The sequence below is a fragment of the Melanotaenia boesemani genome, chromosome 18, assembly GCF_017639745.1.
Source record: "Melanotaenia boesemani isolate fMelBoe1 chromosome 18, fMelBoe1.pri, whole genome shotgun sequence".
Taxonomy (NCBI): Eukaryota; Metazoa; Chordata; class Actinopteri; order Atheriniformes; family Melanotaeniidae; genus Melanotaenia; species Melanotaenia boesemani.
Window position 1 is genome coordinate 24,678,522 of NC_055699.1, and position 24,519 is coordinate 24,703,040.

The 24,519-nt window shown below is 39.3% G+C and overlaps 1 protein-coding gene across 3 annotated transcripts in view; it reads left to right on the top strand.

Annotated features, from left to right (window-relative positions):
- The window catches only part of arhgef4 (Rho guanine nucleotide exchange factor (GEF) 4), a 104,277-nt gene extending 81,513 nt beyond the window's left edge, over positions 1-22,764 (top strand). For 2 of the 3 annotated variants that reach the window (XM_041967773.1, XM_041967775.1), the window contains 10 exons: positions 1,809-1,960; positions 12,226-12,405; positions 12,647-12,847; positions 14,060-14,239; positions 14,312-14,544; positions 15,707-15,836; positions 15,967-16,098; positions 17,175-17,418; positions 18,363-18,440; positions 21,199-22,764. In XM_041967773.1, coding sequence (XP_041823707.1) covers positions 1,809-1,960; positions 12,226-12,405; positions 12,647-12,847; positions 14,060-14,239; positions 14,312-14,544; positions 15,707-15,836; positions 15,967-16,098; positions 17,175-17,418; positions 18,363-18,440; positions 21,199-21,353 — 1,685 coding nt within the window. In that variant the 3' untranslated portion in view covers positions 21,354-22,764. Of the gene's footprint in view, positions 1-1,808; positions 1,961-6,427; positions 7,460-12,225; positions 12,406-12,646; positions 12,848-14,059; positions 14,240-14,311; positions 14,545-15,706; positions 15,837-15,966; positions 16,099-17,174; positions 17,419-18,362; positions 18,441-21,198 lie in introns of those variants that run through there. The other variant, XM_041967776.1, reaches the window with a different exon arrangement.
- The last annotated feature ends 1,755 nt before the right edge of the window (positions 22,765-24,519 follow it).

The following is a 24,519-nucleotide window of genomic DNA, read 5'->3' on the forward strand; positions in this document are numbered from 1 at the left end:
TGTGCCGTCATCACAGATGATTATCACAGCAGCCAGAGTGGCAGTAATAACAGTGTCACCGTCTCCTGGCCTGAATATGTTTTTATTCAGGACAAGAGCTTGGCACCTGTTAGTCCTGGTGAATATTTTTACTCATTAATCATTCACAGCATAAAAAGATAAAAATACTTACAGATCTGTCTTGATATTACAAATGTAAGTACATTGGAATTAAATAGATACAACAAATGAATGGTTGTAAAAGCAAACCATGCACAGCATGACAAGGCATCCGGACAGAAAACGCAAAGCCTGAAGGTAGAAAATGTATGACTAAAAGAAGGAAATTAGCAAAAACAGGAGTCTGAAATGTAAGCAACTGGTTGGAGGAAATGGCACTGACACCCGGTAACAAAAAAAGTGTGGGTCAGCATTAACTTAGTGATACAGTATGAATAAATTCACATCATAATTTCAGTAAAATATCATAAAAAAAACTAGTTAAGCAGCTAAATTCAAGTGTAATACAGGTGATTCTTTTACTTTACTGTGAATTTATTTATACTATATGTTTACTGTTTATTTACGTTAAACAAAATGAATTGTTCATATAAACATTCAGTGTTGGCTTAGAGGTTAAAGAGGTGGATGTGGGGCTGGGGGACCCAGGTTTAAGTCTCCGGACTAGCAACAGAGGTGAACCACGTTTGGGGCCAGTAGGGCTCTGAATCCCCAACAGGGTCAAGAATTCCAGGCATCCCACTGCTCCCAGTGATAACTAATGATTAAAATCAGGGGACCAATTTCCCAACTGGGATAAATGAAGTGTATTTATGATAAAATAATTTGTTGGTTATAAATCTTTATATATATATATCTATATATATATAGATATATATATATATATCTATATATATATATATATCTGATTAAATACAAGAATCTTCCATAATATTGCTAATAAAACAAATTAATAATTTCTAGACTAATGTTTTGTATTTCTGAAGGTTTTGATCGTATTTATTGATCATTTAATTATTATATGTGCTAACGTCTTTCCGTAAACATTAAAAAGCTGGAATAAAACAAAAGATCACATCTAAAAGTAAAGGTATAAATCGTTTTTTATAATTGAATTTTACAGTAATATTACTGTATGTTTTCATCCTGGTTTTTCACATTACAGTTTACACAATTCAGTTCAATGATTATTTTACAGTGTAGAAAAATGAAACAAGCTCATTTCCACCATCAGTGATGAAATTTGCGGTGGGATGAGAGGTGAAGGAGCATCACCTTGTTCCCTGCAGTAATCACAGCTGGAAACGTCAGTTTGTTCTTTTAGAAAAAAGTATGTTTGATTAGGATGAAGTGATTTTATTCAGGAGCCCTTTTTGTTCAGGAAAGACAAATGAACTCATAACAAATGGTCCAGATCTTCCTCAGAGCGAAAAATGGTCTTTGCTGCAAACTGATCCTTCCATCCATTGATATACCGTCAGAGAAAAATGAAACGCAGTCCAGTAAACTTTATTTTATTTAAAAGTATTGCTGCTTTTCTTGAGTCTTGACTCCATTTTATTTGTCTTCGTCTGAACTGGAAAGAATTTCCGTGAATTACAGCTGTTTACATTTGTTTTAGGTAACTTTCTGAAGCCAGAATGTTCAGCTGGTAAATGAAATAGTTTTGAGTCATATCTGTGATTTGTTTAAACACTCACTCAAAACAGGGTTTGTTTGTTGGTATGACAAAAATACTGTATTTGTAACAGTTTTCTCTCTCTCTCCTGCCATCCTTTCCTTTCCTTTCCTTTCCTTTCCTTTCCCAGCTGTTGTGGTTCCTGATGGAGTGTCGGACAAGGCAGGGATTGGTGACGAGCTCGGCAGTGAAGAGGATCTTCTGTACGAAGACTTTCGCAGTTCTGGACATCGGTTCGGACACCCTGGGGGAGGCGGAGGAGAGCAGCTGGCCATCAACGAGGTAGTAAACACAAGGATGTCATCTTACCAAATTATGTACTTTATCAAAGGTTCAGGTTAGAAGCTTTGTGACTTGTGTATTATTGCAGATAAAAGCAACTATGATAAGTTTATAATTTTAACTCTACCACTTAGGCATCCCATTAGGATTATTTTTTAAATGCAGTTTAAAAGTCTGAGAGTAGAGCAGAAGATTTAAGGGTTAACCTGAAAAATAATGTGTTCTCTGTACGAGTGCAGAAACAGAGAAGCATGTCTTTTGATTATATTTTATAAAATGGATGACACTACATCTTTGCTAAATGCGACAAATTGTTCCAAATCTCTTTAGGGGGAGGTCTCTACTTACTGTCAAATAATGCCTTCTAAACACATCAAGACCATTCTCAGCTCCTCTTTTCATTGGATCGTTTTTCGAACCTGCAGGAGCAGGCAGAAGGTGGCTTAAAAACAGATTCTGTCTGACCCGTGAGAATCTGTGGTGGCTTATTGAAGCTGGTCTCAGGTTGCTAACAGGTCTGTTACTTAGGAGAAGACTACATTTTGGCTGGGAAGGTAGCTCTGGGGTTATTGGGTTCTTCGGTTGTCATGGATACGTACTGTGGGGTGTGCTGATGCACGGCTGAATTTACAGAGCAGAGTCATGCACTCATATAGAAACCTCACTCAGACTTCATGATTAAAGGGTGACTCTGCTGGATCTAACTTGTTTCATACCTATATTAGAGAAAGGGCATCATTTTAAGGAGAGAACCTTCCAGACAATACTCTTGGCTATCAGGGGTGTGTCTCAGTATTATTTGGCCTAAAGAATGAATGTTATTAATCTGTCTTTGGATTAGGTAAAAAATGGCAGAATTACCACATTTAACTCCTTCTGTCTTCCTTTTCTTTGGCTCAGAATCACAGACGGTGACAAACAGGATTTAATAGATTTGTTTTTGCTCCCGTCTCCCTGTTTTCCTCTTCATCCTTAGTAGCAGATGAACTACACAACATCAGAGCTTTGCTGCCATCTAGTGGGCAGTGATGTACAGTATTTTCCAGAAGCACTTGGACGGTGAAAATCTGTAATGATGAGTTTTCTCTTTATCTAATTAATATGATCATAAAAGGCAGCCACTTTAGCCTAAGATGATATTATTTACAAATGAAAAGAGGTTTAGTGAATGATGAAAGTTAATCAGGAAGGAGAGGAAGACATTATTAGCTTTGAAAGAGGAGCAGTTTGTTTTTAAGCTATCGATGAGAACAGGAGAACAAGCTCCTTGATGAGAGGAGGCAGCATGAGATACGTGCAGTGCAGAAGATGTTAGCAGACACCAGGAAGCAGCAGTGCTAACATGTAGCATAGCTACATGATCAGTTAAAAGCCTACCAAGCACTGAGATCCAAACCAAACAGTTAAACCCCGAACAGTTATATGTGAATGTAATCCAGTTATTTTGGGTTTGTCAGTTCAGACAAGAGACAGAAAAAATAGCATTCCTAAAGATAAGGTCACAGTTTGTTCATGATCCTCTCTAGATACCACCTGTCTGCTAAACCTTTCATTTACCTCTTTTCCAGTGTTAGCGTTGCAGACTAACATGCAAATATAACACGTGACTAAATTACATCTTAAAATGGAGAAAGGGAGGAATAATCGTTTTCCAGGGCTGAAATGGGTGGAGTCTGTAATGTCTGTATCATGTTTTGTGTTTTGCACATGTAGGTGATGTGATGGCGATCTAAGCTAGATGAATTAATAGGTGTACAGTAATATAATATCTGCTATACTACAAAAGAAATAAAATATTATACATTCCACTTGCTGAAAACAAAACTTAAAACATAGACAGGCAAACTGCAGCTCTGGCAAAGCATCAACAGGGATTAAACCCCTTCTTCTTCTGGTCTTCTTTTGGTGGTGAATCCACCTACATACTCAGGTCAGGTTCATGGAGAGGTGGGTTTTTGACCTCGCTCACTTTACCAGGTCAATTCCCTAAAACGCTGATCTATAAATGCTCCAGGTGATGCTTCATCAGAGTGTTACCATGACAGCAAGGAAATAAGGAGATAAGGTACCATGAGAGTTGGATTTTAGGGTTGTCCTTCTTTTTAGCTGCAAAATTCAGCTCTGTTTGTGTCATATTAACATCCTATTTATACTTTGATTTCAGTTTATTATAATAATTATTTTTTACAAAAATTCGGCTAATATTGCTTATTAACCGAATTATATTATATTATTTTATATTAATTTCTCTTTTAAAATGTAAGTACATTATCTACATAAGAGTAATATTTCCATTAAAGATTCACTGATATTCCACAGCTCCTGTTTCAGATTTTTTTTAAACGTTCCTATTAAACTGCTTCTTAACCCAAACATCTAATCAGCCAATCACATGGCAGCATGTAGTCATGTAGACATGGTGAAGACGACTTGTTGAAGTTCAAACTGAGCATCAGAATGAGGAAGAAAGGAGATTTAAGTGAACATGAACATGGTATGGTCGTTGGTCTGAGTATTTCAGAAACTGCTGATCTGCTGGGATTTTCACACACAAGCATTTCTAGGGTTTATGTCTTGTTGATGTCGGAGGTCAGAGGAGAATGGGCAGACTGGTTAGAAATGATGGAAAGGCAATAAGCACTGGTTCCAACCAAGGTCTGCAGAACAGCATCTCTGAACACACAACGCGTCCAACCTTGAAGCAGATGGGCTACAGCAGCAAAAGACCACACCGGGTGCCTCCTGTCAGCTAAGAACAGGAAACTGAGGCTACAATTCACACAAACTCACCAACACTGGACAATAAAAGATGGAGCAATGTTGCTGGTCTGATGAGTCTCCGGGATCAGAATTTGGTGGAGACATCATGAAAACATGGATCCATCCTGCTTTGGATCAACACTGCTGGTGTAATGATGTGGGGGACATTTTCTTTCTCCACTTTGGGCCTCTTAGTACCAACGTGGCCTGGTTTAACCACCACAGCCTACCTGAGTATTGTTGCTGACCATGTCCACCCCTTTATGACCACAGTGTAGCATCTTCTGATGCTACTTCCAGCAGGATAATGCACCATGTCACAAAGCTCAGATCATCTCCACCTGCTTTCTAGAACATGACAATGAGTTCACTGGACTCCAACGGCCTCCACAGTCACCAGATCTCAGTCCAGTAGAGCAGCTTTGGGATGTGGTGGAACGGGAGATTCTCATCATGGATGCAGCCGACAAACCTGCAGCAACTGTGTGATGCTGTCATGTCAACATGGAGCAAAACCTCTGAGGAAGGTTTCCACCACCTTGTTCCATCTACCACACCAAGGATTCAGGGAGTTCTGGAGGAAAAGGGGGTCCAACCTGGTATTGGAAGGTGATAAAGTGGGCTGTGGATGTATTGTGCTACAGTTTAGTTGCTGTAATTGTCATGATTCAGATGCGTGGACTCAAAAGATACTCAGTTTCCCAGGGATAGGTATAAGATCTTTATTGTACAGAGTGGAATTATGTGATTGTGCAATCCGGTCTTTCTCCGCTCAGAGGTCAGCAGTGGGTATCCAACGGAGCGCAGAGTGTTGAAACCAGTGACTGGAGAAGGGCCGCCAGGAGGAAGACTGAGGAAGAAGAGCTGCTGAACAGAGGAGAGGTTAATGGGGGAATACAGGTGGCTGGCAGGAGCGCTTGAATGAGGGGGCCGCAGAAGCAGGATGTGAATGATCCTTGAAGGGGCAGATAAATAAGTCCGTGATCCGAAATCCAATCCTGTTAGACAAGCCAGGGGTCAGTAAGCCAAGTAATCCAAAACAACAACCAAAGCAGAGTACCAGACAGGGGGCAGGCAGAATCAGAATCCAGGTCCAAAGTCAGATCAGCGTCGGGCGGGCAGGTAGGCAGGATAATTCAGGCGGGATACGTGCAGGGAAGAACCGAGACGATCTGGCACTGGAGGAATGTTGCAGAGCTGTATAAATAGGGCTTGGGACAGGTGAAGCGCATCAGCCCTAATCAAGAGCTGGTGGAGCTGAGGCGTTCAGGGCGGCTGGAAAAACTGAGCCACACACCACAGATCATGACAGTAATAGGTCCTTCTGGGTTTTAATCAGAACATATTATTTCAGTAATATCATGTTTCCTTTCAGCCATTTACAGTCTGACACAGTTTTTCTTATATAATTAAAAACATGAACACACCAAATGATCTTTTAGCACACGTGCGCACACTTACAGGCATCTGCTGCTCCCCTCGAGATCTCTTTTCATTCTGCATGGCCTCCCCTGCACCCCTCCCTCCATCACCCTAACCCCCACTCTACTTTGACTGCTTCCCATGGGTTGCTATGGTCTTGCCTCAACTACTCTGGTATCCAGGATATGCTGACACACTGTGCATTCTGATTGGCTGCCAGCGATGCAACAGTGGGCGCGCACAAAAAAAGAAAAAGGAAGGGAAGGACGGAGGGGGGTGATAGAAAAAAGGGTGATTCTGGCAGTTAGATGGATGGCTGAGGTAGCACGGTTCCAGGCAGCTCTGAGCACCATTTTAGAAGGAGCTCTTATCGGAGATAGAGGGAGCACTCCGGAGAGAGAACAAATGGCCGGTTGATTGAAGGATAGAAACGATTGAGCCTTAGTAGAAAGCTCTGGAAATCAAGCAGACGGATAGATTGAAAGAAGGGGACGAGGGAAAAAGGAGGAGGCATGATTGTGCACCAGAAAGATGCAGCATCCCATTCGCCGGCTTTCATCCTGACATCCTGACCAAAAGAGAGAGTGAGACAAGAGGAGCCAAAAGGAAAACAAATACTATCTGGCTGCAGATAGAAAGAAGAAAGAGAGGGGAGGTGCCTGTACCACAGAGAGGAGGAAAGGAGTAAAGGAGAGGGGAGGGGGGGGTACTCAACACAAATAGCTTCACTGATTCACACACACTGATATAGATAGGCACCTAGCCTCCGCTGGCAGGCCGGGGGCAACGCTGGGCATTGGCAAAGTGGCAGGAGAAGGAGGGGAGGTGACCGCCGGAGCTGAGCGGAGGTGGAGAGCAGCGCTAGAGGACAGCGACGGAGACAGTCGAGGAGGCGGACGAGGTGACGCGGTGTGGTGTGGAGGCTCGGCGCTTAGGGAAAGGCGACGGGGGAGGGGTGGTGGTGCTGAGGAGGAGGAAGAGGAAGAGGCGTGTGGACTGATGGCTCGCGGCAGCGGCTCTGGGAGGTGGAGCAGGCAGAGGATTGGATTCTTCAACACCCTGCTGCGCTGTAACCTGCCCCCAGAGACCCAGAAGGTGGTGGTGTTCGTCATCATGATGCTGCTCATCATCATCAACGTGGTGCTCATGTTCCTGCTGGCCTTCCAGTAGAGCACACACACGGACCAGGACTCTTCCCCACGCACACACATGCAGACACTCACTTCTACATGGAAGAGGAGACACGATAAACTGAAACAGGAGAAAAACCGGCTGCTCGGATCGATGGGTGTCCAGCATGGCAGCAGCAGAACACAGGTACAAGCAGGAGGAATGGGAAGATTATTCAGTGTGAATGGATGATAGGTGTTCGTATTTGATGACATCTGGTGGTCAGAGGATGGTCTGTTGGCTGGGCTGGCTGTTTCTCTTGTGCCTTAACTGATGATTGTCATTAGTTTTGGTCTTAGTTACCTGACTTTGAGACGTTTATATAAGATTTCAGTCTGCACAAAAGAAAAAAGACTTGGGATTCAGGTTGTTGTGCACGAAGAATAATTTCATTTCTCTCTCTTGTAAGTTTCTCAAATGTCTCTTAAACCTTTTCAGAACTATTAACATCCATATGGTGGTTTTAGGTGCTGGACAAAAGCGAACAGAAAATATCTGACAATGAAGTCTGTAAGCTGTTAATTTTGGTTTAAAAATGTCACAGGTATTTAGTTTGTTCTTTAAATATGCTCTCATTAAGCATTTCAATTTCATTTCTGTTGCACAGAAGATATACATTCACTCATACATATAAGATGCATTTGTTTTGTAAGATTTGTATGAAAAGTATTGGCATATTTCCAACATTACAGCTCAACACAACATTTTAATCCCATCTTTGTGTTGGTAAGCCACATAAAGTCATTTTAGTAAATATGTTTTTGTCTGGTTTGAATAAATTAAGCATTTTAAAACACCTTGGAGAACAGAAAGCTCTCAGGTGGTTTAACACTTTTTATCTGTAGCTTCTTAACTCTTACGTCGAGAATATACTTGCTTTTAAACCTCGTGTTTCTGTAGCCAAACGGCTTCATAATCATTCACATACTTGCCTATGTACAAGGCTTGTTGCCAGAAGATTCCACTAGGGGGCGCATTACAGAACTCACACCTGATGTAGTTGCTGAATTTTAGGGTGTAAACAAAATGATAAACCATGGAGATAATAGTAGAGATTAGAATTTGGTTCATTTAGACTCAGTAGATTGGTGGAGAGCTGACTGAGGCGATAGATGACACCCCATCAGCACCGCCCCCAGCAAATATTTCTGATCTCTAATAATGCTAACCTGGTCAAATCTGTCCCTACACTGCCCCTGCTGCTTACTGGCACATTGCAACTTGCCACGATAAACACACATAACTAAAGCATGTATATTCTCAGCCTTAGGTGACTGTGGTGGATGCTTTCTAAATATAAAGGACTCTTTGATGCTCTTCCTTTAGTTCCTTCCTGTTTTGAAAGACTTTCTTCTGCCCGCAGCCTCCAAGTGCTGCTCAAAGGAATTTATTTCTATAATATAATAAAATCTTAACCTTTGTAAAGTGCCCCGAGATAATATGGTGTGATTTGGTGTTTTATGAATAAAACTCGATTGAACATGAAGCAGGTTCCTTGTTTGAATCTTAGCTAGGGTCCTTTTCCAGGAGTTTGCAAGTTCTCCATGGCACCATGGGCTCTCTCCGGGTCCTCTGGAGTTTATCCAAATGAATGAAATGCATGACAGGTTCACTGATTCTAAATTGACTCTAGGATTGAGTGTGAGTCTGAACGATTGTCTCATTTGTCTCTGTGTTGTTAGGCTGTTGTGGACAGGCCCCCCACCCAGGGTATACTAGACCTGCAGCTGGGGTGGGCTCCAGTTGAAAATGATTTTAATCCAAAACTTAATGCAACATGATGATAAGATCAGAATGATAATGTAACGTAACATTAATACAATGATCAAGCTGCAGCAGGCAAACAGTACTTCGCTAACCTTCTTTTCATTACCTTATACTTGAACATTTGCTGCTTTGCTTTATTTCTATGCTAATTTTTTTCAACCTAACAGAAATTTAGCGTCAGAATGCTCTTAATTTTTAATAAATGTGGTTGATGACTTGCTAATTGGGCCCTTTTCTGTTTTTGGTTGCCAAAAATAATAATAATAAAAAAAGAATTGCACCTAAATTTGTGAAGAAATTCAGATGAATGAAAGAATAAGTCATGTTTAAGTCTGTACACGAGTACCTTTCTATTACACATATTAAATAAGTCAGTTTTGGCTAAGCTATAGAAATATCTCCATCATCAACACGAGGTTAACAAACAGCAGATAATAACAAATATGATGGGACGTCATCACCAGCTGAACACTAACATGAATTAATACCTGACGTTTATTTGATACAGACCGTTATATTTGAGCAGTTTTAATAGGAAGCATCTGTGTTTTGGTTTTTAATGTTTTTTTTTTATATTTGCATGTTTTATTAATTTTTATCACACAGGTCAACAAGAAGAAATAGAAAACAAATGTCTCATATTTGTCATGATCTGAGTTTTTTTTTTTTTTTTTTTGTCTTGTCATGTTTAGTTCTGTTATGCTTTCTGCTTCCTGTCATTAGTGCACCTGGTTAACTCACTTCACCTGTTTCTTGTTACTTCTCCCACCTTGGTTTCATTTATTCCCATCCAGCCCTTTGTAGTCATCATGCCTGGTTTAGTTTAGTCGGTGTAGTCTGGTTTAGTTTTGTGTTATTAAAACCTTCTGCACCAGTCTGCCTCCTGCCTCTTCGTCAGCCTGCGTTTGGGTCCTCATCCACGCCCCAACCTCATTAATATCTTAATTAAAACCATGACTAAACAGCTTATTGTGGGTTTAATGTGTATAAAATGTCTCTTTCTTTTTATAGTTCATGGCTGCAGAGGAATTATTTTACTCCATGTTGTATTCTTGTCTTTCATCCCTTTTATTTATTATTGTTTATGTGCAATGACCTTTTAGATAGCATCAAATTAATGCATCCGTTGAATTTTAATGACTAAGATGCTAAATAAACCATTTTTTCCTCAAACTGTGGCTGATGACTCCCTCTGATCCAGTGTTCTCCTGGAAAGAAACTCACCACAGGTTGTAGATGTGATTTGTGTCTTCATGTTTTTTCCTCTGTAATTAGACTGAGGCCTAACCAAATGAATCACCAAAACAAATGTAGATATTAGTAAATATTTTATAAATATATTGAATATTATAAGTGTACCATGACAGTTACAGTTCAGGTCTGACATACCTGCATGTTAGTGGAGAAAATGAGCATCCTTGTCTGTGGTCTGACCCAGAAACTCCCTCAGCACCAGACAGGACCTGTTTATTCCTGTTCACATCAGGACCATGTGGGAAGGTGGCAGGGCAGCTGCTGGCGTGTTTGTGTGTGTATTGATTGATTTCATTCGACGTTGACATTTCCAGTTATTGATCCTCTCTGAGCGGTGACATCATGCTAAACATTTTTACAAAACACTGCATGTGAGTGTGATCACATCTCGTATGAGGATGTCATGTTGTCAAAGTCGAATTTGGAAGGTAAGGCATCAAAGAGGCAAGATCGTGTGGATGTGTTGCTTAGCAACAGCCAAATTGTCTGTTCCCCTCATCGCTATGAAGGATCAGTGTAGCTGAGAGCTAGATCACAGGGAGAAAAATAAAACTGTCTTTAACAAGATTTTCCAGGTAGAGTGAGATGCATCCACACTTTCTCTGCTTTTGCTGGGGGAGGGGAGCTTTGGAAGAAGGGAGGTTTCCATCAAGAACTGTGTTGTCTGCAGAAAAAAACAGGCTGAGCAGCATTATAGAGGCCTGCGTAGAGCCTGTGGCCATGTTGCGGTGAAACCGGCCATGTTGTAAGAGACGTGTGAAATATGACCACTGCAGTGTCTTCATCAACAGCACTGATTCAGTCTCTCGCTGCTCTCACCCACTTTCTGCCTCATCTTCATTTGTCTCTTCTGCATAATGTATTCCTGCCTTAGCCTACTTCCATCTTAGCTTCTCATTGATCTGTATGCAGACGTCAACAGCAATCAGCGTGTGTTTTTGCTACCCGGTGACCCCTCCTGCTAGCCTCTGTCAAAACTGAGTGACTGTTAAAGCAAATAGGAAAAAAAAAGAGTAGAATATAGATTCATCAGGTCTGTTTCATGTGATTAGAGGCTTTGCAAAGTTTCAGTCACATCCTTTTATCTTTGAGGCTTGTGCATATTTAAAATGTGCAATACAAAATGTCTCTGTAGCTTCAGTTATAGGCCCAGATTTCCTGCTGGTGAAGATAAAAATGTAGACAGGCTCTTAAAAAAGCATGATGAAAGCATATATTTCTGCACAGATACACATTTTAGATATAATGCAATACTCTTTATTTTAAGAACTGAAGAATAAGATTTTTATTGTACTCTTGGCAGCTGTTCCCTCTGTTCTGTTTTGTGGAGAGTTCGGCTTTATTTTCCTGGAGCAAAGTTTCAGTCTTGCTGTGGTGATGTTGTGGCCTTTTTTGTGACTGAAGATCTTGTCTGTGTTGTAGATGCTGATCTCTACACTTACTAACAATAATTACTTTCTGAAAATTTAAAAAAGGAAAAAAAAAGTCTTTTAAGACACAACTGAGATGCTGTTTCTTCTTTCTAATTTTCTGTGCTCTAAAGCTAGACATAAAGTTAATAGAGACTGGGTTCTTGGTCTAGTTCTCTTTTTGCTGTATATACTCCATCCTTAAAAAACATGGGGTCCTTACTGCTATGTGGATGACTCTCAGATTAATGTCCCCCTGAAGCAGAGGGAACTGGCTTCCCCTCCACATCAGGACCTCACCAACAGTGGACATTTTTATAACTCATTTAAAAACATCTTTTTATTCCTTGAATTTTTTTTAAATGTAGGCCTTTATGTTGTTTTCTGGTATTTGTCTATCTGATTTGTGTTGTTTACTTGTTGTCTCATCTCTTTTAAACATGCTAATAAATAAACCTGACTTGACTTGTTCTTCCTCCTCAGCTGATCAGTGATGGCAGCGTGGTCTATGCTGAGGCCCTCTGGGACCACGTCACCATGGATGTCCAGGAGCTCGGCTTTAAGGCTGGTGATGTCATCGAAGTGGTAGATGCCACTAACAAGGAGTGGTGGTGGGGCCGCATCATGGACAGCGAGGGCTGGTTCCCCGCCAGCTTTGTTCGGGTGAGATACAGAAAGGATCAGACATGTTGGCGTATTGAGTGCTGCTGCTGGCGTGCATCAGCCTGGTTGGAGACACAAATCCATGCAGCATTAGAGTTTCTAAAATGTTTTTTTTTCTCTCAGTGAATCTCTTATAAAAAGTTGTTGTTACAGACTGGAACTGCAATTGACTTTGAGGCTTTTTATGGAAAGAAATGACAGATTTTCTAAATGAGGTTTTAACTTGTACCTGTATTCTCAGTTGCGTGTGAACCAGGATGAACCTATGGAGGAATATCTGGCCCACCTGGAGGAGGCTCAGGCTGGAGATGAGGACCGAGCAGGTCTGGGCTTACTGTTGGGACCTGGTTTACCCTGCAAAGAACAGATGAGAACCAACGTCATCAATGAGATCATGAGCACAGAGCGAGACTACATCAAGCACCTGAAAGACATCTGTGAGGTCTGGATTCAGTCATGTAAAGATGGGCTGTCCATTATTGTCTTGACCAGTTGCAGTAAACGTCTTCCTTCTGATTATCCGTCAGTTTGCAAACTATCTGCTGGTTCAAATACAGACCAGCTTGATTTGGAAGTTTGACCTTCTCTATAATAAGTTTGCTGATGTGCAGCATTCAGGTGTTTGTTAAAGACCAGAAGGAAAGACATCACTGAAGATCTTACAGATGCAGCTGATGCTGGCCATCAATCTGGGAAGAGTTATATGGTCATTTCTAAAGACTGAGAAAGTTTAAATCAAATTTCCAGGAATGGAAGTCTCTTTATCACAAGATTAAACTTTATTGTCATTACATGGCAACTTTACTGTATGTGCACAGTATATAAACATGTGAGAAAACACACATACAGGTATCCATAAATATTAGTTACAGATTATAATATACAAATATTTATATAGATTATGATATACAGAATAAATTGCTATGGATATACTTTACATGTTGTGTTATAGAAATTAAGGTGCAGTAGACGAGTACAAATATGGTGCAAATAGATGGTGCAATGCTCAGAGAAAATGCAAAAAATCTGTCTCAGATTCTGTAGGCGTTAAGTTTGCAAAGTTGGATTGAAACAAAACCACAAGATTTCTGGAGCAACTTCCTTTGGACAGGTTAGACCAACATATGGATGTTTGGCTAAATCAAAGACCAGCCTTTATACACATCAGTGGAGAGCTGATTATTGCAGCCTTGCTACTTTCTGTTAGATAGCTTAAGTTTGACTAAACGATGCAACAAAATATCGGGCCTTATTCACTAATATCCTCTCATGAATCTTTTTAGACGTGTTATTAGACGTGTTATCTTTCATCTTAGATTGGTGAAAACCGTCTCTCTGTAAGCTAAAAGGAAGTGCCATCTGGCTCTAGTTTTGAGGTAAACACCAGAATTAAGGAGTCAGGAGACCCGGCGGGCTCCGTTCAGACCGACAGCAGTGAGACAGAGACGAGGAAAAATAACAGAATGGCAAAAAAAATGATAAACCCTGTTATCAGTAATCACACAGTGAGATTTAAATCATAGAAATATTGGAGTGCTGGAAAATACACAATGAATGAGTCATGTGGAGTTTCTTTGCAATGCAGCAGACAAATGATTCCCTTCATCAGCCCAAGTCCATTATCAGGAACTGAATGCATTTCCGTCTGGTTTAGGGTTACATCAAACAGTGCCGCAAGAGGACGGACATGTTCAATGAAGAGCAGCTTCGCACAATCTTTGGCAACATCGAAGAGATCTACCGGTTCCAGAGGAAGTTCCTGAAAGGCCTGGAGAAGAAGTTCAACAAGGAGCAGCCACATCTCAGCGAGATAGGATGCTGTTTCCTCGAGCACGTAAGCATCAAAGTTTTCAAAGTGTTCGCTTTCTGACCCAAACCGCCTCCAACTCTTTATCTTTATGTGCAGCAAACAGATTTCCAGATCTACTCAGAGTATTGTAACAACCACCCCAATGCCTGCGTCCAGCTCTCCAAGCTGATGAAGATCAACAAGTACGTATTCTTCTTCGAAGCCTGCAGACTGCTCCAGAAGATGATCGACATCTCGTTGGACGGCTTCCTGCTCACTCCTGTTCAGAAGATCTGCAAGTATCCATTACAGCTGGCTGAGCTCCTCAAATACACCAACCCTCAGCACAGGTGACCTCAACCAACCAACCAAACACAGCTTTTTTCTTTTTTGTCCAGTACTGCAAGTAGATTTGTGCAGAGTTTAACTACTTTCCCCGTAAAAAGAAACCAGTTTATGTATTAAATCAGTTTTAAGATTAAAAATGTTTGATGTTATTAAAATTATGTTATTAAAATCTTGTCATAAAGCATGAACTTTTTTAGTTCCTTGAATATTTTAATCAGTGACAGTTTTGTTGGTAGTAAATCAGAAGATGACAGAAATTCTTTGTATATAATTACTGGATTCACCTTCATTCATTCAGTCACAGATTAACAGAAACTCGGCAGCATGACGAAGGTCACCGTCATCAGCACAAACCACCCAAAACTGCACTTTTCTGTAGCTGCATCATAACTAAACGTCATCATTTACACTGAGCACATGTTGTTCTTAGATGTTGGACTGGATTAAAGGTCTCTGGCAAGAAGAGAAACATTTACAGTAAATACTTGTTTACAGGATGCACACAGGAAATATCAAAAACACCCAAATTACAAATAAAAGATAAATAAACAGAAGAATGAAAACTTAAGTATAATCAGATATATAAAACGGTGATCCATCCTGCTTCAGAGCCAGATTAGAAACACTTTCCATCACCAGACAGCTTAAATGTACATAAATAAATATGGAAATACATGAATAAAGATAAACACATGAGAAAATACAAAATAAATGAAGACATAATTATAAAATTTTATTATTGGTAAATAGATATAAACATTGATAAATAAACCACAAAATATAGAAATACAGTAATAGGTAAATTAACAACTAAATTAATTAGAAATAAAAAATAATTAAAAAATAGGCAAATGAATATAAACATAAGAAAACATTAATGAATTAACCAGTAAATATAAAGATATATTAACAGGAATAAATAAATAAATAAAACTGAATTAAAGAATTAGAAAATAATTAAGAAATATTAACATTAATGAATTAAACTAAATATAGAAATACCTGAATAAATATGTGAATGAATGAATGAACTGTAATAGTTATTAGATTTTAATAAATGTTTTGTTTGTTTGTGATTGGGGCATTGTTTGTTCTCCATAGCTTTTTAAAAGTGGAATTTCTTTGTCATCTCCTTCCTGCTGTCTGTTGCTTTCTGAACTTCAGGGACTACAAAGATGTTGAGGCGGCCTTAAATGCCATGAAGAACGTGGCCAGGTTGATCAACGAGAGGAAACGGCGCCTTGAGAACATCGACAAGATTGCCCAGTGGCAAAGCTCCATAGAGGACTGGGAGGTGGGACAGGACACGTGGCTCTGAAAGGATTTTCTTCATACTGCAGAATAGTACTTAACTATTTCATATGAAAACAACTCATATATATGTGTGTGTGTGTGTGTGTGTGTGTGCGTTTGACTCCATGCAGGGTGAAGACGTTCTCAGCAGAAGCTCTGAGCTCATCTTTTCAGGGGAGTTGACCAAGCTGTCCCAGCCTCAGACGAAGAGCCAGCAGAGAATGTTTTTTCTCTTCGACCATCAGATGGTTTACTGCAAGAAGGTATTTCACACCTTAAATACAGTTTGATCAAAGTGTATGAAAAACCATCCCTGAGGGTGAAATAAAGAACAGAAATCAGTATGTATGACACAAATGGCTGTGGCAGTGGCCAACAGGGAGATCTCTTAAATCTGATTGGACACCCCAAATCAGGTGATTGACAGGTCACTGGAGAAGGAGGTCAGAAACATCTTGCCAGACCTGTATGGATCACCAGTATCACTACACATGTTTGAAGTCAATTTTAAAGTGGTTTACTAATTATTCATATTTTAAAGAAGAGATTTTGTCCCTGTGTGAATAGAACTGCTAATGTTATGTAAGAGTATTAGCCTGATGTTAGCATGAAGCTACATAGCAGAGCTAATCTATGCTAGCACTAGATTAGTTTTAAAATAATTTGAGGAAACCATGTCATTTTTAGTTTTCACTAAGGATATTTAGGGAGTAAACATCAACACAGTTAATCAAGATTTTCACATTTAAGCTAAAAATAAACTGACTACCTTAGTATCCATGTTACTTTGTGTGACTAAGCTAGCGCTATAGCAAGGATGCTAAATATTTTGTAAATACTTGTTGATCCAGATTATTCACATAAAGATGTTTTATTTCTTGTGTCTCTATAATGTGTCCACAGTTATCACAGCAGTGTTAGACAGAGGGACACAATAATTTCCTTTCTTACTACATGACCCCCCTGATATTATTAATGGGGGTGGTCTTAGATTACTGATCTGTATATAAAACAACTCTAGAGGTTTGCATACTGCCTGATCTGATAGCGGTTGGTCCATTCTGTGCTATAAAAACAGCTCCACTTGATGGATCTTTTACTGAAGCAGAGCTCTGAAGGGGGCTCTGGTATCTACTTTAGTATGATGAGCTTTCATCACTCAGCTCCTGCTCTAGCTCAAAATCCTTTAGGTCTTCATGCGAACAGCACATCGTCTACAAAACCATTCATTGAGAGTGTGGTTATTCCCATTATGGAATACATTATTGTTAACTTAGCTGAAGAACATTTTAACTATTTTTTGTATTTCTGGCTAAATGTGTCCTTTGTATCACTGCAGGACCTCCTGCGTCGGGACATGCTGTACTACAAGGGACGTATGGACATGGATGACATGGAGGTGATAGATGTGGAGGATGGCAAGGAGAAGGATTTTAACATCAGCGTGAAGAATGCCCTTAAACTCCGATCGCTAAGCGGTGATGAAGTCCACCTTCTGTGTACCAAGAAGCCGGAACAGAAGCAGCGCTGGCTCCGAGCCTTCGCTGATGAGAGGAGACAAGTCCATCATGACCAAGAGACAGGTCAGATGTGCACACAGTTCACGTCCAATCTCTTTAAAATTCACTATAATACCTGAAAAACTGGCTATACCAAATGTAGAGCAGGCAGTTAACCCCTTAAACTCCCTCAATTTTAGCCTAAAATGGGGTTTTATGGATTAAAAAAAACTTGTTGTGGACTATTTTACTAGGCTGATGTAACAGGAGTGTTTTTGTTGCAGCATCATCTGTTTCTGGAGTACAGTACGGCCTCAAAGATAAATTGCATTTTCGAGTGGTCTGAAATAAGTGTTTACTAATTGTACAGTTTGTGATTTTAGCCTGGAATAGTCCACATCAGTCACATCTCAAGAATCTTAACTTTCCAATGGTGTATGACATGTGTGGGTATGTGGAAGGGGGACTGAGTAAAATACATGTTTATTTATCATGTCCTGCCCAACGGGTTAAATGGCGGTTAAGCACCAAATCTTCCATTATCAGCTGATTTATATCTTTCATATTAATTATACAGATTATTAGGCATTATAAACGGCAGGATTTGATGCTCATGGTGGACTACATAACCTCTCAAACATCAAGAGAGAACATTTAACGTTTTCTCTTGAAAGTCTTGAATAACTCAGAGGAATTTACTAATATATTTTAAATGAGTTCAAGTTCTTGAGATTTCCAAACTAAATGTGCAATTTGTTTTCTTTAATAATTTATCTGTTGTTCTTTAGCATATTCTATTCCCTATTTTAGTTTATTTTCTAAATTACATCAACCTGGGAGCTTTATTTCTGTGACAAATATCATTTCTATGTTTTGTTTTCTTTTTCCATAATTGGTCAGTACAAGAAGCTCCATGCTCCACAAATACAATTCCTACTGAATTTGCATATTTAGATTGTTTTCTGTCTGTTAAAGTTTCTCCATAACCAAAGATTCCTTCTCTTGTTTTATTTTGTTTTTAACCTCAGGTTTCACTCTCACTGAGGTCCAGAAGAAACAGGCCATGCTGAATGCCTGCAAAAGCCATCCAGCAGGGAAACCCAAAGGTATGCAGTTACATGGAAGTCTAATAAAGTAGAAGTCAGCTAAACTTCAGTAAATTAGTGCTTGGTGGACTTCTTCTTTGCCTCTTGACAATAAATCTTACGCTGTTGTAAAATAAGGTTATTTGCCTTGCAAATGGAGCCACGTTTGTGAGGAAAATGCATGTGTGGGATGAGCAGCAGAGGTCAGTATGTCTGAAAAACTACAGAATCTTCTTAGTCAAACAGCTGATCCTGCTGCTGACTCTGGTTTGGTGAGGTTTACTGGATTGGTTGATAGGAGTTTGAAAAAGTAAGACATATTAGTAACATAACGAATAACCACACACAGCCACAACAGCCTGGTACCTTGTGGTTGGGACAGCAGGCAGATCCTCCATCCTCTGGTAAACCCCTCTGTGGGGGTCAGCATTGTCATCTTGGAGGACAGAGTTCAGTATGGGATCTCCACTGGTCCACATCTCTCTGTGTTGAGATTTCCTCCAATGATGTCAAGCCTTGTTATTCCAGTGAGGGAGATGCTGCCCTACACCATCAGACTGCTGCTGGAGCAGGGTCCATGCTCACAGGGGCTGCTAATCAGACGCCTTTTTGTCACTACCAGAAACTCGAAACAAGACTCAACAGCAGGATGATTTGACAGTTTTTAATGGCTGCAACCCACATACTCTGCTGCTCATCCCACACATGTATTTTTCTTACAAATACAACAAATGCATATAAAAAGGAAATGTTTAGACTTTCCAACAGTATCAGATTCATTTCTAAGAAGCATTGTTACAACAAAGAAATAGTCCACCAAACAATAATTTACTGACTTTTTATTATAGCTTTTGTAGGATTTTAGGTATGCTAACGATTAGTAGCTTTCAATAGTACAAAAACAGTATATTTCAATGATGCACAACTGAGAAAGTATATTTTGTTCTGAAAGACATAAAGGGACATTTTAGTGAAGAGCAAGACTTTGGTGGAAAACCTCCCTGAATGAGATTAAAGACTAAGATCGATCATCATAATGATTATTTCATTTTTGTTCATTATTTACCTTCTTCATGTGACCTTCTTTTGTTTATCATGGACTAATATGACAGATACAGTGGATGCTGGATTAAAATAAACAAAAACCATTTTTCTTTAAAATTTGAAATAAATTTAACCCTTAAAACTCAGCTAGATCTTCGGCATGTTATCGCTTCTATCATCATGAGTGTCTCAGGAGTGGTAGTGTGTAACTCTGTGGGGTAAACTGTGAAGGATATTTTACCCTTTAGGTGGTCTACAAACGTTTTCCAGGCATTTCTATTCCATCCAGGAGCTTTACAATCCAGCCACTAAATGTAGTTTTATTCAGAGACTATCTGGTGAATCCACAATGATCCATGATAACATTATTTATCACATTTCATCATAAAATGATCACTATCACTACTCTGTTGCTAAGAGACCTCTATTTAGACCTGGAAATGAGGATGAAGCCACTTCCTGTCAAACTTTCCACCAATCAGAGAGCTTAGATTGACGGTAATGTCCAATCAGGAGCAGCCAAAGATCAACCAGTAAGCAGAAAGTTCTATGTGTGTCTGAAAAGAAAAATAAATAATAATAAAATAATAATAATCATAATAATAATACGTTTTATTTCTTGGCGCCTTTCCACAGCCAAGGTCACCTTACACACAAATAATGATAATAATTTAAAAGACATTAGGATTGAAACAACATTAACGAGTCATAAGTAGTAGGCCAGTTTAAACAGATGGGTTTTAAGAGCAGATTTGAAAGATAGAAATGAGATAATGTTCCGAGGCTCAGATGGGAGTGAGTTCCAGAGCCAGGGAGCAGAGCGACTGAAGTCTCTGCTCCCCATGGTGGTGAGTAAGGTGAATGGAGGAGGATGACCTGAGAGTACGGGAGGGAGTGGCAATATGGAGGAGATTGGACAGATAAGGAGGGGCCAGATTGTGAATACATTTGAAAGTGAGGAGCGGTATCCTAAAGTTGATTCTGTGTTTTATTGGGAGCCCTTGGAGCTGTTGAAAGACAGGGGTAATATGTTCAAAAGAAGAGGTGCAGGTCAGGATACGTGCAGCAGAGATCTAGAGGAACTCCTCTATGGCTGGAATGAAGCCAAGAAGACGTTTCTGATGCACGGTGGCGCCAAAAAGCAGCTGAGCTGGAGTTGGTTTAGTGAGGATAGCAGGTAAATAGTAGCAGGAATAACTGGAAAAGAGGAAAAAGTGGAAACATGGAAATAGTTTCTGTTGTTTGTTTGTGTCTGTGCCAATATTTTTTCTCCTGAAAGCCAAGACTTGAGAGAATGATGCAGATGAGAAAAGGCTTGGTCACTGCTGATCTGTGTGTTATTTCTATAAAGTTCTGTTAGTAATAAATTCTGCTTTCTTCTTCTGGTCGGCCTTTATGCTGCTATATCTATTCATACATTCATTTCACATCATTTTAGCCTCATAATTTGACAGCTGAGGCTGGAAACATCATGTCTGCATGCTGACTGGGATTAAAAGCTTCAGCTAATACTGGCTGTTTTAGGTATTAAAAAAAGCAAGATGTGAGTGTGACCAAATTTTTGTTGGATTTCTAGATTTAAAATTTATTATTTATTATTACTGGCGATCATAAAAAGTTTCATCGTTGAAGGTATGAATGTGGGTGATTCACACACAGCTGCATGTGTGTCTGAGCATTTCCTGTCTCATAATAAACATTTCCTCACATCTGCTGCCCCCCTCCCTTTCTCCAGCGGTGACCAGACCCTACTGCGACTTTCTCCTTCGACAGAAGCACCCCTCCCTCCCCACCGCTTTGCCCCAGCAGCAGGTCTTCATGCTGGCTGAGCCCAAACGCAAAACCACCTTCTGGCACAACATCGGGAGACTGACACCGTTCAGAAAGTGAACGAAGAATTTCTGGAGGAGGCGAAAGAGAAGAGCCCTCTGCTCGTGCCTGAATAGACCCTTTTTAATTATTCCTCTCATTTCTTTCCTACTCGTAACATTTCCTGGACTGATATACTGACCTGTTGTATAGATGAAGATGATTATAATGAGGAGGAGATTATTTTTATGAAAGCACTTTATAGGTTGGTTAACAATCAGACTTGAGAATGGTCTCCTAGAGACGCTGAGTCGAATAGGGAGAGTGGACTCTTGCTTCATTTACTTCTACTACTCCTAAAAATCAAATGCCAGTTGGTATTACTACTACTGTACTGCTGCAAATGAGTTTGGGACTCGTGGCTGAGCTGCCTCTGTGAAAGCGTTGCCTGTCAACAAAACTGTGTTGTTTAATTTTACTGTTTTATTGCTTTTGTTTGTTTTTTATTTGACGGATTTGCCAACTTTTCATAGTGTTGATTTTTATATGTGTGTTGATCTGTGTCTGCTTTAGAAGAACAAAAGGGAAAATTGGGTAAAGGATAAAATTTCTCGTGCTTTTCTCTGTGCAGTTGCTTCTTTTCAGAATCACGTCTTCAAATGTTTGTGGTCTCCATCTGTCGGCGTTTGGTTTTGTATTTCTCTGGTTCATTTGTGATCTTGTTCAAACATTTGATTCAACACAGCCCAAAGAAGATGAGGGGTTTTTATTCCAACAAACAGCAGCAAAGCCCACATGCTCCAGCTACAGACATTCCTCCAGTCTGGTCCTTGTCTCCTCCTTATGCCTACCATGTCACCCAAAGTAAAACAACCTCTTTTATTCCCTCCTGTTTTATTTTATAAAGTGCCATTTGAGGTGTGACATGGATGACTTAAAATGACATGCATGGATGTGATGAAAAAATACTGTGAAAAATATTTTTTTATCTCTAAAGAACCCCCCTCATCCGTATATATTTAACCAGATTTACCGAAGCGTCACCCTGCTACGAAGCTAAAAGCATCACACACTCACTTAGGTTCTTTTATCTGCCTGTACTTCTGCTATCCAGTATTCCTGCTCTGTTTATCTGGTCTCTTGTGTAATCTCATTTCAGATCAATGCAGCCCAGTGATATTGCTCTGTAAGTGCATTCAGTAAAATGTACTCCTTTCAACTTTATGTTCAAATGTTAAACAATATTAAACATTCCTTAAGCTGAAGAATGAGGCTTTCAAACAGGGTGATTATTTATTATGGCAAAATGTGGGAAGGACTCATCGTGGAGGTTAACCCTGTTTTTTTTTTCCTTTATCAGCTTGTTTTGTTTTAACTTCAAGCATCTTATTTACTTTTAAAGTGCAAATTTTTGAGTTTTTGTTCAGTTTTTCAAAGCATCTATTGTAGTGTATGTATTACGATATTAATAAAATAATGAGGTTTGGAGCGATCCATTCATTTCCACCTCTGCTTATAAAAAACACCACATGACAGAGAATAAAATATCATTTACCAAAGCTCTATGTAAAAAAAAATATATAAACACATGAATAAACAGATAAATAAATTTATGACAAATAAAATGCTTGGAATTGATGGTGGTGAGGAGGAAGGTGTAAGTTTCTATTTAGTCCCAAGAAATTTATAATACAAAATGTTATTCAGTTTATTCAGTTTATTTTTTTCAAACATAATAAAAGAGAAGGAAAGAAACAATAAGTTCACACTTAATCACAAAACAAATCAGAAACCAAATTAAATTTATAATTGAAAATTTCAGATGTGTCCTTTAAATCATTGTGGTAAAAAAAAAGGGAGGCAGAAGTAAGAACTTTTCGAGGCCTTTTTTTGTCTCATTTGGTCTTGTGATAAACTGGTGAAACTAACATAAAACTTCTGTAAAAAAACAAAGCAGAGAACCATCAGGAGCACCTACAAGAAGACAAACAGAAAAACATGAACAACAGTAACGAGTTCATGAAAAAACAACTAGCTACCAGAAATAAAACCTGCTGGACAACATTTTAAACCATAAATACACTCGCTTTAATTACCTGTACGTGTGTGTGTTATGGCAGCATATTTTGTATTTCTTTATTTTGTATTTCTTTATTGTGTTGTTTGTGCACATCCTCAGAAGTTAATGCTACCTATTCTCAAGCTTTGATATGTGATTAGGGGCAATGTAGGGACCAGTCAGATGGGATGTAAGTAGGTCACAGCGTTGACAACAATAAAAATGGAACATTTCATAGACAAGAAACTGTGCTGAGTTTAGGGTCCTTACATACCATCTATAGTACAGCTTCTGTCATTTTTTTTTTTCTACCATAATTACAAATGCAATAGAGAGCAGCTGGAGATATTTGATACATACACTTTCTGTGACATTTTGCATCCCTTTATGGTAAAAGTATTGTTTAAATCCCTAATAGATACCAGGATTTTGACATATCACATGGTAATACATGGTAAATACCCCCCCCCCCAAAAAAGAAAAAAATGTGGTAATTTTTTGTTACATTTAGTTAAAGGGCCAAATAAAGACCTCATATTAAAAAGATTTACTTTTCCTATAATCTTTTGTGCCCTCTAGTGGAATCTTCTGGTAACAAACATAGTAAACAAGCAGTAATATAATGAGGTCCTTATAATGAGGCTGTTTTCCAGTAAGCATGTGAGGCTAATATGTGTAGGTGTGTGTGTCAGTGCAAAATATTGGATCATGAAGTTTAACTACACTTAAAGCATTAAAAGCATTAAATTCATTAAGTTAGATTTTATTCTAGTCTGAAAAAGAAACAGCATTTAACCCACAGCTATGTAAATTATGTCTATTTATTGCTGATTTAAAGCCCTAAAGATTGAGAAATAAAAGCCAAAAGACAGATTCACACCAAACATTTTGTAATAGAAGTGATATTTAATACTGGCTGGTGTTCATCAACAGTACTTGAGAGGGAGTAATGTCTATTCCTACCAGCAGATGGCAGCATTGGACTGGTACAGCTTCCATAATCAGAATAAGAATGGGACTTCATTTAAAAGTAAGTTTGTACACAAAGTATTTGTGTTGGGTGGTGGTGCAAAAACAAGAAAACAGAACAAAAAGAACACACACAAAAAAAGGAACATAAACAGTGTTGAGCTCCAAGTTGTTTCTGCTGCACCAGGTCACCAGATGAGGAACCTCCCTCCTGTAGGC